Below are 13055 nucleotides of genomic sequence, written 5' to 3' on the forward strand. Positions count from 1 at the left end.
AATACAAATTTTGTGTTACATTAATTTTGAAAAACTTATCTTTCATACTTTCTTTGTGTTCACACTATGCATTTCTGATCTTTGCAATTCTTTCTTTTAAGGATTGGAATCATCGCTGAGATGGCCACTGATGTGTAGTTGTTCTACTGAGAATCCCGGAGTGCCTTTGAATTACCGCCGATGAAATTCCATTGCTGGAGTTTGTAGATTGCTATTATATATACTTGTACAGCAGTTTTGTTTAAGGTGCAATTGCAACAGTCACAATTGATTTTAAGTACAATCTTTGTATATATTGGTTTATCAGATATTGGAATGCGTTCTCAGATTTTAATTTAACTCTTTCGGGTATCGATCCCCAAACTTTCGGCGTGCATTCCCGATGCTCATCCGTTGAGCCATGAGTTATATTTTCCTTTGCACTAATATTAGAAGGCAAATAAAGAAAATAAAGGCAACTTTTACAGGCTCGTAAAACTCAGTGCTAATATGAACAGCTGGCATTCAAGGATCATAGCTCTGTGGTAGAATATTGCAATACGGATCCAAAGGTCTCGGGTTCAAAACCCGCCCGAAGATTAGCACAATAAATGAAAACGTATGTAATTTCATTGTGTTTCTATTAGACGAAATGTCAATAAAAGAATTATTATGAATCATGCTAATTTGTTGAAATCAATTAACAAGAAAATATAGACGCATGGTTTACATTACTTATGGCTCAGTGGTAGAGCATCGTCATGGTACAGCGACAGTCTAAGGTTCGATTCCCAAACGACTCAAGTAACTTAATGTGAACTGGAACATTACAACTTAGATGAAGAACGTATAGTTGAACATGTACTATGATTGTTGGGTGATTTAATATTTGATAATTTTAAAAAAAACTATTAAAATAATTTACACTACAGTACTTTTTATCCACTACACTACATGTTATCTATTATGTACTCTAAGTTCCACTACACTTGAATGGGATTCGAACCCAAGGTACAGAGTGTTTCAGTCCATCACTCTACCATTGAGCTATGATGAATATTACGGTCTTACCTAAGTCTTCAACACATTAAGGTAACTGTGCAAAGTTTTACATAGGGGATCAAATATCAATGGGGGGGATATAGGGGGGGTTGCCAGAGAGGTATCGCATCCGCCTAGCAACTCCAACGTCCGTGGTTCGATCCCCAGTTCCCGATGTCCTGGGCTTCCAACCTTCCCAAGTGTCTACATTCCACGTCTGCCAGTCGAGTCGAGAAACTTCCCCATTACGAAGTAATGGGACGGATATTTTGGCAACGTTTGATATAATATCCAATAACAAATTCTAATAAATAGTTCTTTTTGATTTATCGGCGTGAGTGCGTATTTTGTTACTTGAACATTTCGCAACGGACTTTAACCATTGGCATCCTCTGCCGAGATATTCCATACATAATGCTTGATCAATATTATGTGTAGATAACATTGTGACAATAATTATTCATTCAACTGAAACTGTTACATTAGATATTTGTATTAATACTTTCGACTGTTTTGGGATTTGAACCGTTATCCATCAGCGTATCGTGCCGATGCTCTACCACTGAGCCATAAGTCTTATAAAACTACTTGTCTATATTTTCATGTTAATTGAGTTCAACAAATTTGGACTTAGAATAATTTTTGTAGCATGATTCATGATAATCTCCTATTAACAAATCCACAATAAATCGATACAATAGAAACACAATGAAATTTCAATATACATCTTCATTTAATGTGTTAACCTTAACCTGGGATTTGAACCTGAGATCTATATATCCAAACACTAACGTTCTACCACAGAGCTATGATCCTTATAAAACATTTATTCAGGTTAGCATATAGTTTTACGAATTGCCTTTAATATCTTTTCGGGCCTTCTAACATCAGTACAGAATCAAATATAACTCATGGCTCAACGGTTGAGAATCGGCAATGCACGCCGAAAGTTTGGGGATCGATACCCAAAAGAGTTAAGTTTAAAATGTGAAAGCATTACAATATATCTAATAAACCGATATATATGAAGATTTTAATCAAATATTTCGGTAGCCATAAAGCTCAATACATCTCCTCTCCTCCTCCAATACTCCTCAGTTATGAAAGCATGACACAATAAAGGCACTGCAATATGTTCTTGGAGCAAGATAAACAGGTAAGACACTCCAACTTTTAGAATTCTATGTATTGCCTGCCAATATAAATTACTATAGAATTCACTTTACTTACAAAATTATGGTTATGTCAAATACCTTAAATATCTTTTTCCTATCTTTCCAATGACACTTAGTTGATATCAGACATCACGACAACCAATTTTTCTTGATCCATGAAGCAGGAGAACATTTTTGCCCTAAGAGTAATCTCGAGCAATTCCATAGCCACAAATTTTTCTAAGGAATGAGCTTTTCATACTGCATAATTCTATGTTCAATAACAGTTAAGGTAATATCAACATTTGTCAAAAAGCTGCATAGGAAAGCCAAATGTAAGCCAAAAATACTGTTCATAGGTGATTGCAGGCTTGTTTACAAGAAGCCAACCTTGTGCAGATCAGAACGAAGAGTAAAAGTTTCAACAACTTCAAATTAAAATGTTATCCTATTGTTTGATGTGTGTTTATGTATTACACTGTAATGTTACTGATAGGGGCCATACCTAAAGGAAAGAAAACATAAACTGACAGCAAATAGAAACTGATGGAAAAATAATGTGTAACTATCCTTTACCGTTCAAATGATTTCTTACATTTCGTTTTGATGAGTTTTCCCCGGCAGTCTTGTTTGCTTTTTGCGGAACTCAGAACTTTTCTTAGGCAATGGATTCGTCACAGTCGATTAAAAAATCATGGATTCTTTGTGATTATTAACGACAGCACAATGCACACATACCTGTCTGGAATTTTACTGATGGGTCACGCCTATTGCCCCGTGGGTACCAGGTGGCGCTGGTGTGGCGCTGGTGTGGTGATTGTGTTGTACCAGGTAATTCGAAAGGTAATTTTTCGTCAAATTTCAAGAGATGTCGTTTTGCAGATTTTGACAAAAGTGGGAAGGCTATATACCTTATACCCTTCCCCCTTTTTCACTTTTGGCCAAATTTTTGCCAGCTGCCACGCCACCAATGGCGCCACCCTCACTTGAACACCCGGCATCAACTGCTACATAATACAACATCTATCTTCCTCCAGAGCCTTTTTCACATTAAATCGCAGTCAATTTTAACAAAAGTTTACCTCTCACAGGCTTGCCTGCCCCAGTCACCGTCATCCAAACTGTCACATAAGATACGTCTTTGTCATGTCAACATGAAAATATATTCTATGACTCAGGAAAATTTGCAATTTTTGACGATTTTCGGGTATTTTGAGCTGACCCATGGAGTCGACCCCAAATTTGACGAGTGATCACGAAAATGTGAATCTTTTTTTGACAGACCAACAAATAAGGAGTTATTTGGCATTTTAAAACCGGAAGTAAAACCGGAAATACAAATTTCGGAAATCTACAAAATGAGCTTTGTTCTCCTTTAAATGGTTAACAAGATTTTTATAGTTGTAAAAGTAAACCATTGTTAATAAAACCTATGCGGTGTTTTAGAAGTTCTAAAAGTACAATTTCAGTTCTGACGCCTAAATAGACTTGAATCGAAAAATCATACATTTTACACGATTAAACCCTTTACTTACTTGGTATTTAGTGAAAACCTGCAACCGAAATATGGCAGTACTTGTCAAAACAATGTTTCAGGTTCTACCGTGGTCTAAGAACCCTGGTTTATTAACGGTAAGCGCCTGCCCTCTCGGCCAAGGGAAACCAGCATACGACCTTCGAAGGAACTTTTGTCCTCTTCGTTCAGCGCGCCAAGCGGATGTATTTACAATACAAGAGTCATCTAAAGAAAGTCCACAGCTTCAAATTTCCTTAAGGGAAGAGTCTTTTAACACTGTGTAGTCCTATGTTCAATAACATAAACTGTTAATATAAATTTTTGTCATAGATTTGCATGTGAAAACCAAAAAATAGTTTATTTACCCCACTTTTTCCTCTGTCTTGGTAATGGGAAAAAGTGAGGTTAATATTAATAAACAATTTTTTAGTTGAATGTTAGGAAAACGCTAGAATTTTGAAATAATTTACATAAACTGGGGAATAGCCAAACATAATTAAAATCTTAATACATAGTTAAAAAATGAAATAGTTACAAGAAGAAATGCAGTGTGTGAAGCATTAGATTAGTAGGGAAATGAAGAAAAACAGTGAAAGTTCTGAAAAGCGACGATACGCCACCAAACGGCAGAGGACGCGCATGTCCTTGCCCAATCCTCTCAGATTTATGGCGGCAATCGTAGTCTTGTACTTCGTAGTCTGTCATCCTACTACCAAAAGTGCAACATGTTAAGCACAACACTGATACAATTGATACCTAGTACCGCGCCATTCAGACGCCAGTTTATAAGCCACCTGAATTGCTAGTTTCCAGCGCCTCTTGGAGATAATGTCACTTTGTGGAATGTCATCTGTCAATACTGTTCCAAAGCTTGAATGTAGTGAAACAAAAAAGCCTGGCTTATTTATAGTACGAGCAGATGAGAATATCAATACATGTCAAACCAAGTTATGGAGGTTTATAATCCATTTTCCCACAGAACATTCTTACATTTTTCAAAGACTTGCATTCCATGTTTTAAAAAAACCTTCAATTGCACGAGTTCAGGTGGCGACTACAATTTGAGATTCTTGATTACGTTTGAGCTCCAACATAAGACGATACCCAAGATTTTTAAAAAATAAGGAGAAAAGGCGATATCAACTCCCAGTCGTTCTTGATACCTACAAGCATTCCTTTTTCTGAAGTAATGGTTACATTCACACGAAAGAACACTTGTCTGTAAATTTCGAAGCAAAGTTTTTACCAGGAATATCGAAATCACCGATAACAACAATCAATGTTAAATATGTTATTCAAAGTTCAATGTAAAATACATTTCAATTAAAGGTACATCAAAGTGAGGTGTCAAGCATCGTATATTTTCAACGGCACTCAACAGACAAGCATTTGAGAATGGCCATCTTAACGGACAGTCACTTGCCAGACTCGGATAACATTGTCGGAATATCCGGCAAAGAGGGTCTGACCGTCAGCGGACCAAGCCATCGACAAGCACTGAGGAGGATCAGCTTTACTGTTCTGTGTGTTCTGCGAAATGACTTCATTCTTGAGCTCATCGACCATGGTTTTACCCTCAAGATCCCAGATCTTGATTGAAGGACCAGTGGCGGCGCAGAGCCAGTAACGGTTCGGGGAGAAGCACAGAGCGTTGACAATATCGGTGTGATCGAGTGTGTACAACCTCTTGTCGTCATTCAAGTCCCATAGCATGGCTTTGCAGTCCTAAAAGAAAAGAATATGAAATAGTTGTAAAACTAGACGCCTACTGAATGAAAAATACCTTGCCACCAGACGCGCATAGAGAACCGTCAGGGGAAACTGTGACAGTGTTCAGGTAACCAGTGTGGTCATCGTGATTCTTCTTAAGTCGGCAGTTAGCCAAATTCCAGACTTTGACCATGCGATCCCAACCACAGGATACAATAACTGGGTTGTTGTTGTTCGGGGAGAACCTGACACAGGAAACCCAGTCAGTATGGCCTTCCTCCTGTTAATCAAATTGAATTACTATTAAATAATACAAAACTAACATAATCTTATTGTAGCTAGTACCTGGATGGTGTACTTGCACTGGGCAAGGGTGTTCCAGAGCTTGATGGTTTTGTCTCTGCTACCCGAAACAATTTGACGGTTGTCAGCTGAGAAGGCAACACTGAGTACATCCTGCAAATTTAATTACCTATGAATTTCTTTAATCATCAAGTTATTTTCTCTAATCAAGTGTTAATATTCAGTAACAGATGTTCAAATCCTTTTAATTCATATGTCCCTATCTGTTATGGTTCATCATTTTCGAAGTGAAGAGTAAATTAGATTTTCGCTTACCCAATTGTGACCAAATTCCTCTTCATTTAAAAATAAAAAAAAGTTTCAAAAAAAAAGCTTGCAATGACCTTGGTGTGGTCTTCGAATCGACGAGTTGATTTCCCAGCCGAGAGATCCCACAAACGAAGGGTCTTGTCCCACGATCCGGATAACGCAAAGTGTCCATCAGATGAAAGAACGACATCGGAAACGAAGTGAGAGTGACCATACAAGCGTTTCTGGGGAACTCCAAAGTTGTTCTCCTCGCGAGTCAGCTTCCAGACAATCAATGTCTTGTCTTAAGTAACGGAAAAGCATGACATGATTATAACACGTAAAAATCTCGCCATATTCTGACACAATAATTAACTTCAGTAAAAAACATTTGATTTCATATTTAATATCATCGAGCTGGGTTTAGTAGCACGAATTTTTCATCACAGTAATAATGTACACACACGCTTGGTGGAAAACGATTCTTACCTCGGGATGCCGACAAAATCATGTCAGGGAATTTAGGGTTGGTGGCAATTTGGGTAACCCATCCATTGTGTCCACGGAGGGTACCTCTTAGTTTCAACGACTCGCTGTTCATTTTTTCCAAGATTTAAGATGTCACCGATATTCAGCAATGAAGCCGTCCACTCCAAGCGTGCTACTTAGGGCTGCTGAAGAGAATGAGAGAAAGGAATGAAAAATAAGATATGAAGAGAACATTTGCCGGATGAAACAGCATTGACAGCTCGTCTATGTAAAATTACATAATTTGATCAAAATATATTTTGACTATGAATTAAGAGTTTCGATTTAAATTTACAATTTTTTTATTCATTTAAAACTCAATTTGGAAGTTTGTAATTTTCGTAGCATTTTTGTGATGAAATTTTTTAGCGGCAACAGGGATCAAAGGTGCGATTTGCGTATGGGCGCCAAAAATAGACAGTTTCAGATTGCAAATAAGATGTGTCAATACAAGACTTCATAACATTTAGTGATCTATTGATTTTTCAGTGAATCTATTATCCAGTTTTGCATTAATTCAATGATAATTATCGATCCAATTCATTTCTTTTATTAGTGAGGCAACATATGCCATTCCAGGCTCAGATTTAAAACTGAAGGTTTGGATAGTTATTGCTAAACGATTTTCAATTGACACTGTTTGACCTCCTTTTCTCTCTACATTTCAAGCTACGAACTAGATTTAATGTTCAGATCATAATGTATTACAAAGTTAGGAAATCAAATGCACATAATCATGGGAAGGAGAATAAATTATGATAGGTTTAATATCAGTTCTTCCGACAAGATTAATTTTATTTATACAGTACATGAAAAGTTCAGCTTGAATATATGTTCCTGTTCACTTGTTCCAGGAAATAAGAAAGGGCATCTAAGATAGAATAATAAGGGATTTAACACTGGACGGATGAAATCCTACATAAAGGGAGGGAAATCACTTGAAAAAGTGCTTCATCCTGGCATGTAATTTCTAATTGGCTCACATTTAAACACGCCACAGGACAAACACATTTTATGAGCATCAAGACTTTTTTAAAGGAGTAAATTACGATGACACCTAAGGATAAAAGAATATGACAGGATCTTTATATACAGGAGTGCCAGAATCTCGAGAATAACCAGCCAGTCACGCTTCACTATCTTCAAACCGGGGTTGAGTCAGATCCAGGCGTAACCTTCCTGAATCCAGAGTATGGCGCAAGGTGCCGACAACTTTCGGTTCTTCGTTTCCTACACAGAACAAGTAAGATCCTTTACTTTTTTCCGCATTAGTCAGTAGTAAAGGGAAACACATTGACGAATTTTACCATGATCATGGCCATTGCTCGCCACCACATCCACCGATTCTTCACCGCGGATCAAAGAAACTGGGTTATCCCAGTTGGGAAAGAACTGATTAGGCTGAAATTCGCTTGTATTGAAAGGTGATTGCCAATCGCCGAGAAGCAGGGATTCATTTGGACGAGCATCGAATTCAGGTAGAATAGCGTTCTGTTCTTTGTCGTCCTCATCTTCGTCCGATTCGTTTTCAATGCCACTCAAGCGATATAGCATGTTACTGGTCAAAGGATTTGGAGGCCGAGGAATAACTAATGTTGTTTTAAGTTCATCGAGATCTCTGCAAAACGTAAAAGCAAAATGGATAGATTATATCAATTAGGATTGTTTTTCAGTGAATCTTGCTTCTTACTTTGAATTGTCGTTCATCGACTCGCGATCTTCATCCGCATTACCAAAATCCCAATCCGCAAAATCAGCATAAGCTGATTCTGGTTGTTGAATAACAGGTGTCGGGGCTCCCCATTGCCGTCGCGTTGGAGGAACGAATTCCTCGACTTCAGCTGGGTATTGATAAATGTCTTTTTTCTTTTTTTGAGAAAAAGAAACATTTTTTTTATCGATGTTATCACAAGGTGAATTTCCTAAGCTCTTTTCTGGGGTCTTAATAGCTGGACGGGTTGGAGTCGCATCCGCTCTCCAAATCGAAGGCACGAACGCCTCTTCTTCGTCATCCTACAAATTTTGACAGGAAGCTTTGTGTCTTGTACGAAAACATATCGAGAAGTACTTGTTTTACCTCCTGGTCTTCATTTTCCGATTCCTCCTCAATAACTTCCATTGAAAACGATTGATTCAATTTGGCCGGGTAGCACGCTTGCCATCTAAAATTACTCACGGCTATACCTTCGTCCCCTTCTTCTTCATCGTCTTCATCATCATCCTCAAAATCGTTGACAATCTCGCCATCATCTCCCTCTTCTTCTTCCTCAGCTCCTCCTTCGTCTTCGTCGTCGATATCATGATCGTTGTCTTTTTCAATTTCGTCGAGTAGCGCACCGTTAGGTGGATCTTTTCTGTTGTATAATGGAGACTTCCCATTTTCCTGTTAAAACAACTAAGAACTAAAAGAACCCGAGGATTTTTAAAAATTCACATCTAAAAAATACCATAATACTGTGAACATTTGTGGGACGGACGGCAAATATTTCTTCATAATTTTGTGAGGCAATAGCTGCTTTCAATTTTGGGCTTTGTCCTTCCATCATGACGGCTCGTTTGTTTTCTAAATCTACAATAAGAACGTCTTCATCGTCGTCACGACAATCGTCGCTTCCGTCCGAGTCTGAAGATCCTGAGACATCTAAATGGCGTTGCATTCGATTTTTGAGCTGTAGCTGCGAAAGCAGTCCGCGACCTGTATCTGCGTTATTGTTCGGCGTAGCTCCCATTTCGCTGGAACTAACGCTTTCTCTTTCTTCCCGGATCGTTGACAGATCTTTTCTTCTAACGGCTCTTTCCTCTTGTTCACGGATATCGTCATCGATTTTATCATAAGAAAAATACGTATCCTCTCGCTTAGATGGTGATATGTAGGACACATCATTGGACAAACTGGAAATATTAGCAACACCATCTTCCAGATTTGGATCTGTATCTGTTAAGGAGGCGTTGAGTTGATGAGGCTGCTGCACTGCGCTGCTATCAAGCGCTAAAGCAGCCGCCAGTTCTTCATTCCACATTCTTGCGACCAGCGACAAATCATCCATCCATTCTCGATTAACACTGTCTTCGTTTCCTAATGTACTTCCTGAAAAGCAAATTCCAACTTGTATTTCATTATCAGAAATTGCAGAAACGACTTTTATTTTTACCTAGGACATCGACAGAGGTACTAAAACTTGGTCGGGCGATGCCGCTGTCCTTGAGCTGAAGAGGGGTATCACTAACATCGATATTATGATGTTCAGCTTCGGATGGATGTTGAGGGTAGGACTGCTCTAAAAAGTTTTTCCACGCTTCTAAATTTACTGCCAGGCGAGCTGGTTCAGTAGGTGTAGGTTCTTCGTCTTCTACGGCAAATGCATTGATGGGAACGGAAGCAGCGCCTTCAGATTCATCAAAAGGATTTTCGTCTTCACTTTGCGTCCTCGATGTCACTCCTTGAAAAACGTGAAGACCCAGCTCATCCGACGGTCCAAGAATCACGCTCTGTGATTGTCAATTAAACACATTGAAAGCTATTCGATGAATGAATCATTTATTTGTTGCTTACCGTAGAAGAATCCGTGTTTTCTGGAGGTCGACGAGCTGATCCTTGGTCCTTCGAAGTGAAATCAGTGGCATCCAAACTTTCTGGCGAGAAAGGTGCATACTCGGATGGCTTGGTTTGATCTCTGAAACTAGTTTTCATGTTCACCAAAATGTACTGTATGTCGGCTAACGATTTTTTGACGCCACATCAATTGTAATCAATACCTCGATTCCATGGCTTCAAAGTCAGTGTCTTCCCGCGGCGTCGAGGTCAATCGATTTCGGTTGCGTGTCAAATAGTAAGTTCCAGTATCCAAGCTGTCTTTTCCGTTACTAGAGATAGAATGCTTCAGTATTTTATGCTTTAAAAAACGTAGAATAAGCCAAATCGAAATACTTTGAATCATTCGATTCCAACAATGGAACATCGGATTCCATCATGGGCGATCTAACAGTAAATGATGGTGACGTGACAGATATTTGAGGCGCAATTGGCTGTGAAACATTTTCTTGCTGATCCGGTTTCGAAGGCTGATTGAACGACAGAAATTCGATATCGCTCATTGGTTCGACAGCAGTCAAGACCATCAGATCCTGCACACTGCGAGACTTTTCGCGTACCATGGCAGTCAATTCACCGCGTACCACTTTCTCCTGCCATGACCGTGAAGAAAAAAGGCTCCCATTACTGTCACTTGAATGATCTGTTTCTTGTCCAGCTTCAGCTTGGTCTGCCTGGAGATCGCCAAACTGGAAACTAGGTCCAGGGAGGATATCATCGTCATCATCTTCTTCCTCGTCTGTGGCTTCAGCAGCTGCTAAGGCTTCGTCTAAACTCCGTAGCGCAGCCGATACTATGAGAAACAAAGGAAACATTTAATAAGGAACTCGATGAACGAGTTCTAGAAGCAAACCTTTAGCCGAATAGCCACTCTCAGATTCTTTGTCTGTGCCGGGAGAAAGGATTTCTTTGTTATGCCCTGCAAGATTGTCTAACGAACCGTGAAGGTTGTTTAAACTAGCCGAAGGCGATTCATCGTCCAGTTCCGAAAGACTGGATTTGCTTGGCTTAGCGGCGTTCCAGCGTGAGTCGAAAGCTCTTTCCAAATCAAGTTCCACGTCACGGTTAACACCGGCGCACGCAGCAGCTAAGTGGGAAGCGACGACTTCCATGCGAGGTCTTAACGGCGCGTCGACCTCCCAACAATGTAGCATCAACTGATACAAGGCCTGACTTTGTTGATAGTTAAAACTTGGAGGATTTAAAATAGTCCGCTTTTCCTGGATAACTTGTTGTAAAACTTGTTCATCCGTTAGAGCAGCGTATGGCCGACTGCCTATAGATAAAATCTCCCACAGGACAACGCCAAAACTCCAAACATTCCCCGCTGGAAGAGCAAAAACATTGTTAAGACAAATGTTATGATTCAAAATTTAATACATCAAACCTAGAGTTTGGTAAATTTCACCGGGTGTATCGAAGTACTCAGGTGCGCACCATCGAATGGGCAACAACTGATGGCCAGCATCAAGATATTCTTCTCGATACGTAACAGTATGCGTACCGTAATCTCCTATCACTACACTCATATCGCCCGTCACCATGTAACTCCTTGCAGCCACATCAGGGTGAGAAAATCCAGTTTGATGCCACTGCGACAAGCCCTCTGCTGCCTCACAGGCCATGCGTAGTAACACATTCTCTGGCAATGGTGGAACACCTTGAGTCCTGCAACAGCAATACTTGCATAATGCAAAAAGAAAAAAAGCCCTTGTTCAAAGTTACCCTTTTGATGGGCTGTATGCCGCAAGAAACTGTTTTAGATCTCCGTTGGCACAATGCTGTAATAGAACAAGGAAAGGAGACGTCTCGAGACAACACCCGTAAAGCTTCAACACATGAGGGTGATCGAGCTTCAACAGAAGCTGCACTTCCTTCAGAAACATGGAATGCTGGGAGGCAGAGGCTTCAGGGCGCAGTATTTTGACGACACAGCGAGAAGTTAATTGATTCACCACAAGATCTTTAACCTCAGCTTCCACAACCTGAGACAAAATGGAATGATTTTTTTCACTTGATCCAAAAACAAGCATTTAATCTTACCTGTCCAAACCAACCGCGTCCAACTTCCCGTAAATACTGTATATTACATCTGGGAAACAAACCTTGGCCATTTTCTAGAGTGGGGAAAATTAACAGTTGTTAAAAGATCTCTACGCTAATGACAAAAAGTTTCCTAGCTCACCTATCCACTCTGTAACTTCCTTGGGTCGATATGTATTGGCAGCTTGATGATGTGGCCTGGGCAGGGGTTCAAAACTTATTTCTAGGTCTTCGCGGTTGAGTGATAAAGAAGGTGGCGGGAACAGCGTAACTTCTGCTGGCTGGCCTGAAGATATTTCTGCCAACTGAGTTGAGCTTCTAAACTCTGCAAAACCTTTGGGCTTTCTGCAGCAAACACAAAGAGCCAGGCTCACAGACACAACCACAAAACCTGCAGCTGCAGCCACCCACACACCAAACCCCAAGTGAATTCCGTCGTCATTTTGAGTATCTGTTTTGCAAAAAGACCAGTAATACTATAAAAATTACTGCTTCAGCTGTAGATATGCACAAGTTTTACCTGGGCTAAAAATATCAGAGGGTCTGGCATGGACATGGCAAAAAACACAGATCCATGCAATGTAGAGTAGACAGGTACTTGGCAAAAAGTTGCTGAGCATTCCCATTTCCATAGAAAATTACGTTAATATGCTGTGTAGTCTGATTATAAAGTAGTATTCACAAGGTGCACTAAATCAACGATCAAAATTAATCGAAGAGTATCCATTTCGTCATGGGCCCCATTAACGAGACAGAGCAGAAGTAAATAACATGCGCCACAGAATTTTTGACAACTCGATTGGCGATCAGCTGACTGAAGTACTACGATCGTGACGCTCTTGCCAAATCTCTTTCTCGTTTTCTACCTGGGATGCCGACAAGTACGCTATGTTAACCTGCA

General features: G+C 39.8%; 2 protein-coding genes and 1 long non-coding RNA gene across 10 annotated transcripts; all 3 read right to left on the reverse strand.

The window, feature by feature from the left end:
* Positions 1 to 1827: 1827 nt before the first annotated feature.
* Positions 1828 to 3809, reverse strand: LOC116934806. 8 transcript variants are annotated; one of them, XR_006646088.1, is made up of 5 exons: positions 3710 to 3769; positions 3257 to 3295; positions 2525 to 3181; positions 2274 to 2445; positions 1828 to 2212 (listed from the first exon to the last, which is right to left on the reverse strand). It is a non-coding gene; the product is annotated as an uncharacterized LOC116934806 (long non-coding RNA). The 8 variants fall into 8 exon arrangements; XR_006646089.1 differs by having other exon boundaries at positions 2525 to 3178; positions 3710 to 3724; XR_006646086.1 differs by having other exon boundaries at positions 2525 to 3295; positions 3710 to 3809.
* Positions 3810 to 5030: 1221 nt separating this feature from the next.
* Positions 5031 to 6697, reverse strand: LOC116921274 (guanine nucleotide-binding protein subunit beta-2-like 1). The gene is made up of 5 exons (XM_032927539.2): positions 6481 to 6697; positions 6087 to 6295; positions 5746 to 5856; positions 5474 to 5680; positions 5031 to 5415 (listed from the first exon to the last, which is right to left on the reverse strand). Exons 1-5 carry the CDS (start codon positions 6590 to 6592, stop codon positions 5095 to 5097), a joined length of 960 nt encoding a protein of 319 aa, XP_032783430.1. The 5' UTR covers positions 6593 to 6697; the 3' UTR covers positions 5031 to 5094.
* A 503-nt stretch (positions 6698 to 7200) lies between these two features.
* LOC116921269 lies at positions 7201 to 13016 on the reverse strand. Its single transcript, XM_032927534.2, has 15 exons — positions 12675 to 13016; positions 12297 to 12605; positions 12155 to 12228; positions 11837 to 12096; positions 11499 to 11779; positions 10965 to 11438; positions 10448 to 10904; positions 10276 to 10383; positions 10073 to 10199; positions 9672 to 10008; positions 8967 to 9607; positions 8597 to 8902; positions 8210 to 8532; positions 7827 to 8137; positions 7201 to 7749 (listed from the first exon to the last, which is right to left on the reverse strand). Exons 1-15 carry the CDS (start codon positions 12784 to 12786, stop codon positions 7646 to 7648), a joined length of 4224 nt encoding a protein of 1407 aa, XP_032783425.2. The 5' UTR covers positions 12787 to 13016; the 3' UTR covers positions 7201 to 7645.
* Positions 13017 to 13055: the final 39 nt, after the last annotated feature.

Source organism: Daphnia magna, linkage group LG4 (assembly GCF_020631705.1).
Source record: "Daphnia magna isolate NIES linkage group LG4, ASM2063170v1.1, whole genome shotgun sequence".
NCBI classification, from domain to species: domain Eukaryota; kingdom Metazoa; phylum Arthropoda; class Branchiopoda; order Diplostraca; family Daphniidae; genus Daphnia; species Daphnia magna.

Bases quoted from the DNA above. Each gene is read 5' to 3' on its own strand.
- LOC116921274 (XM_032927539.2), bottom strand. From the start codon at position 6,592: ATGAACAGCGAGTCGTTGAAACTAAGAGGTACCCTCCGTGGACACAAT. The intron at 5,857-6,086 runs GTCATTGCAAGC...TTAAATTTGCAG, and splicing joins GATTCGAAGACCACACCAAG to GATGTACTCAGTGTTGCCTT. The intron at 5,416-5,473 runs GTATTTTTCATT...CTTTTCTTTTAG, and splicing joins TATGCGCGTCTGGTGGCAAG to GACTGCAAAGCCATGCTATG.
- LOC116921269 (XM_032927534.2), bottom strand. From the start codon at position 12,786: ATGGAAATGGGAATGCTCAGCAACTTTTTGCCAAGTACCTGTCTACTC. The intron at 12,606-12,674 runs GTAAAACTTGTG...TTTGCAAAACAG, and splicing joins CTCTGATATTTTTAGCCCAG to ATACTCAAAATGACGACGGA. The intron at 11,780-11,836 runs GTAACTTTGAAC...TTGCTGTTGCAG, and splicing joins GCATACAGCCCATCAAAAGG to GACTCAAGGTGTTCCACCAT.